Source organism: Montipora foliosa, unplaced genomic scaffold (assembly GCF_036669935.1).
Source record: "Montipora foliosa isolate CH-2021 unplaced genomic scaffold, ASM3666993v2 scaffold_400, whole genome shotgun sequence".
In the NCBI taxonomy this organism is placed as follows: domain Eukaryota; kingdom Metazoa; phylum Cnidaria; class Anthozoa; order Scleractinia; family Acroporidae; genus Montipora; species Montipora foliosa.
The window spans coordinates 232501-237500 of record NW_027179702.1 but is presented as its reverse complement, the minus strand read 5'-3'; the positions used below and the strand labels follow the sequence as shown (position 1 = coordinate 237500).

Here is a 5000-nt window from a genome sequence, read left to right as displayed (position 1 = left end):
TACTAATACAGTAGTTGATGTGAATTTATGCCATCAGGACCATGTTGAGCTTCATACTTTTTCAAAAAAGCTGTTTTGCATACATATTAAACTGCATTTACAAAATGCAATATTAAGCTATGGAGTAAATGATGTTACATATCCCTAGATCCAACCCTCTAAGGTCCAGTCAGTCAGTTTTGATCTCGAGTGAAGGTGGACCGTAGAATTCAAATCGAACACTGAAAGTAAACAGCCTTTGGATAAAAATTAAAGCTCAAAATTTCGCCAGGCAAGAGAAAAACAAATACACCTTCAAAATCAGAATTTAAAAAAAGGGAAGTCATTTTTGATCGTAGTACCACTTCAAGAAAAAAAAAAACAAACACAACACCACATGTAATTTTATGCTGCTACTGAATGCAAGTATTGCACTGTCCAGAAATAAATGAACTTATTTTTACGTAGATGTACGTTTGTTTTATATCAGTTATGTTGGCAGGCACGAGAGGACAACAAAGGAATGGTAGTTGTCCTTTTAAACTCAAGACGAAAGGGTGATGCCAATAGAGGCACCTTATTGAGGTACAGCACATGTATATCTTAAAGTATAATGTATAAAGACTGCAAACACTATGCTCAAGGATAAGAAAATTTGACAATGGTGTATGTGCAACTATACACATGCATATTATTCTGAACCATTGGAAACCTGGGCATGAAACATCACATAATATTAGAAAAGGCAAGTTTTCTAAAAAAAAGAAAGGGTTCTTCTAAGCAACAGGGCCATCGTGCGTTGCAATAAAATTATTGTTACCCAAGTCTGTTTCCTTGTGTTTATTCAAACACAATAGCAAGAAGTAAAATGCATTCTGATCATGGATGTCAGACAGAACATGCAATGATTATTGAGAAAATCTAACTGTTATGTCATACAATTGCAATGGAATCTTGTAACGTTATTTCTTCTAGGATACTACACAACGTTGAATCCCGGCATGACAATAACTGGTTGTTTTGGGTGGCAGACAGCTGGTCCAGTGATGGAAGGAAAGGTATGTGCACATTTTAAGGTCCACTCTCAATGATGATAACATGGGTCATTCTGCTCTTAGCTTGAAAAATGAAAAGACCTAGTCACTCAGAATACTGGAAGACTTTAAATTAAACAAAGCTGCTATGTGCAGTGAAATTGAAACATAATGATGTCACAGTAGACACTGCATAGTGTGTAGCATGATCATGAAAATAATAATTAATCAGTTGTTCAAAATGTGACACACACTTAATGTACTGCAAATCATCCTGGCAATGGTAACAGTAATTTCTTTAAGTGCCATTACTGACTGCACAATTATTTTCAAATCACAACCATCCACTGGGGAATTTTGCCAGAATTTCCTCAATTATACACTATTTGCAAAATGTAAATTTTACTTACTCTCTTACTTTCAGTTTTTCACACGCATGGTGGGGATCAGAGGAGGGATCGCCTCTTGTTTCTCACACCATCTACTGGCAGGAATGCCACCTTATTAGGTGAAATTGCAGGTACATGTATGGCCAAAACTGTATTACAGTGGAGGGACCACTTTTGACTTGTTAACCCCCTGACTCCTCAAGCATCCTAGGACACCCCAGTTGACGAGCAAAATTGACAAATATGTGCCAACCAGAGATCTACATGTACTGGCTGTTGAAACAAAAGTTAGATTTTGTTCTGTGGCACTGGGCAAATTTTAAATTTGAAAAGAATTGCCAGGAGTCAATGGGCTAAACTGTAATTAAAAGGAAATTGGAAATTTTAAACGCATTCTATTCAGGTCTATAATGTGATGTTTTTTTGTGATATTTTTTGCACGATATTCTCTATTTTTCTAGAATGTGATATTACAATATTTCTTTATAAAAACACACTATTGAGGTCTGGAATGTGATATTTTTATACCCATCAATAACCTCTATACTTACAGATACAGAAACAGATACTTGTGATGCTGTTTTACAAAATATCATGGCGAGGGCCGCTCTTCACATAACTGATGAGCATCAACAAAGGTACACACATTATCTCACAAGAAAATTATCAAATTAATCTGGCATTATTGGTACTTAATTTTGTTAGTTAATGAAGTAAAGTACAAAGTATCCAAGAGCATTGCAACAACATTAGAAAATCAGACTGGAGAAATACATTGTGAAACCCAAAAGTATTTTAGTAATATTCAAGACTTACAATTTGCCATGAAGATCAAAATCAGCACATATTTGTTTGAAACAAGAGGCTATACGTTGGAGTGAATTATAGTCAATTTTCTTTAAAGTTCACAGAATTTCTGATCAGTGATCTTCACGATATCCAGGTCAATTCTGTATACTGAAGTCTTAAGTCCAAGTCCCATAACCCACCCATATATATGGTTACCTGCGATAGTCACAAAGTTGTTCATATTAAGACTGTTGTTCATGGCATTGATCACAATCAAAACCATTAAACAGATGTGTTGGGTGCTGGTGGAAATCATGTTATTAGCCCAGTAAGATGTGCTACCCATCCCCTCTGTCCAAATTTGGAGATCTTCTAACAAAGTAATTATACACTGCTATACGTGTGTTTCCCTGCAAACTGGAATGGGACATTTACTTTCACTAGCCATTCAACATCCTCATCAACCTAAAAAGAAGTACAGTGTACATGCAATAAGTGAAAGGTGACCCCTTCTACGTCACAGCCGATAACCATCCAAATTGTCCTGCTGTCATTTAAGGTTGACAAACCATAACCATTGAGAGGCAAATGCGTTTTGTTGTGATCATACCCTTGTTTCAGTATGGATATGTATCACTTCTCTTAATCAGTAAATTATAGCCTGTGCAGTCTAGAGCAATGCAAGTGCAGTGCAAGTGCGGTGATATAATTATGCTGTTCATATTTGGGTAATATTCACAAAATTGTTTGTAATGGTCTTTGTATGCAGAGAACAATATGTTAAGTGGAGGAAAGAGAGGAAAGAGCAGGAAGAAGAGCTATCTGCATTACAAAAAAAACACAAAAGGGAAAAGCAAGAATGCAAGGAGAGCGAGGTTAGCTTCAGCAAAACAAAAAACATTTCACAAACTTACAACCTAAACCATTAATGACATTCCAAGTGCTATATTTACTACCTCATCTACATGTAAGTGCAACACCATGCTCAGATCTCATCATACAGCAAAGCTTTAAATTTTGAAGGTTGTTTTTTGCTTTTAGTGTATCAACATTTGGCAAGCTCTGAATTACAGTATAACACTCAGAATATCTGACTGTACTAATGACATTGAAAGAAATACTTGTCACAATTGACAACTCACCACATTAAGTTATTGCATTTGCATTGTGAATGTCACACAAAAGAACCACTTGGGAAGTGAGGTAACCAATGAAATTACTTAAATAGTCTTTTATAAGACAATAGTTAAGATAAACTAAACATGAATGGAACCACCAAGAAAGGAGATGGCTGATTCATGGATATTGGAGAACAAAAAGTCAGTTTTGACTTCAGGAATGAAAAGACGTTTTAGACTTGCCCAAACAAGTTACAAAAATAATCATAACAAACTCAATTCGCAATTGACCCAGATGCTCTCTGTTCATACCCTACGTGAGTAACAATTTTCCTGTTAGGAGCATGAAAGCTTCAGCAATATTTATCAAGGACAAGCATCTACTTTCACCTTTCTGAGTGTAATCTTGGATAACCTCTTGGCCTCACCCCTGCCCAATTAAATGCTTGTTGTAGGTCTGCATTGCAGAAACCTTTCTTTTACATGGGGTTATATTAATAATAATATTAATTTTAATATTATTGACACCCACATTCATTCAGTCATTCATTGGTTTAATCATACTTTCTAAACCCCTTTATATTTTTTACCCTGCTCTACCAGAAACCCAAAGTCACTGCAAGTGAAAAAGACGAAACGGTGAAATGTTATCCATGTGATGACCACGATGCCACTGTTCACAAAGTATGCCCCATAACATTTGATAATAATTATAAATTTCCACAAGGTCGCAATAGTAGCAAGAATGATAAATACTGTAGGAAACGGACAACTTTTTTGAAAGACAGGTTTCGGCATGCTTATGCCATCATCAGTTTAATGAGTTCCTAAGTGTGACAAGACATTATAAGGTTGAAAGAGTGAAGTGATCTACACACTTCAAATTCTGGACAGTTTGAGCAATAATTAATACTTATTGTCTCGTATTAGACACCTGATAAATTCAGGTGGCTCCAAAGGGGTTTGAAAGCAGGACTTTCGGGATGCCAGTGCGATGCTCTGACTACCAACTCAGTTGGAAGAAGGTCAATTTTTTGGCTCATGTGTTCCAGTGAAAGGACTTGATGAAAGAAATTAGTGTATAAAAGGTTGTTATAAGGTTGTTATAAGGTTGTTAGCTGAGAAAGAACTCTTAAACATTGAAACAATTTACGAAATTTAAGCACAACATTTTTATAAGAAGAAATCTTACAACTCTTACTTTTTACTGATTAGATAAGAGAGGATAGAGAAAAACGGGTGTCACCAGTACCCGAGGAAGGCACTACAATAATACTTCGTTTTAAGGACCAGAAGCTTTCTCGAAAGTTTGCGAAAAATGCAATGTTCCAGGTACATACATTTTGAACATACATGTATTTGGAATTGAAAATGTGAAAACCATCGATATTGCTGGCTGATCAATGATTATTGTCTATGATTATTGTTAATTAATATACAATGTATCATAGATTTAGCCAAGCCTAAAGGCAGAGTTCCTGGTTACAGTACCAATTGTAACTGGCCATACTTTAACAACAAATTTAAGGCCCGTTTTAAGCATTGCATTTTACATGTGCCGAATCTAATGCAAAAAAGGAAAATCTATTGTTTTTGATCATGTGTATTAGATTCGGCACAAAATGAGACTTTTAATACTGGGCGTAAGGTATAAAATAATTTTGAATTTTTTTGGGTTTAGCCTTGCGAAA

The 5000-nt window shown here is 35.6% G+C and overlaps 1 protein-coding gene across 4 annotated transcripts in view; it reads left to right on the top strand.

The window, feature by feature from the left end:
• LOC137987968 (uncharacterized) overlaps window positions 1-5000 on the top strand; it is a 17785-nt gene that overhangs the window by 7346 nt on the left and 5439 nt on the right. For 3 of the 4 annotated variants that reach the window (XM_068834040.1, XM_068834039.1, XM_068834041.1), the window contains 7 exons: window positions 470-564; window positions 955-1037; window positions 1438-1533; window positions 1956-2040; window positions 2961-3066; window positions 3913-3993; window positions 4525-4641. In XM_068834040.1, coding sequence (XP_068690141.1) covers window positions 470-564; window positions 955-1037; window positions 1438-1533; window positions 1956-2040; window positions 2961-3066; window positions 3913-3993; window positions 4525-4641 — 663 coding nt within the window. The remainder of the gene's footprint in view (window positions 1-469; window positions 565-954; window positions 1038-1437; window positions 1534-1955; window positions 2041-2960; window positions 3067-3912; window positions 3994-4524; window positions 4642-5000) is intronic. The other variant, XM_068834042.1, reaches the window with a different exon arrangement.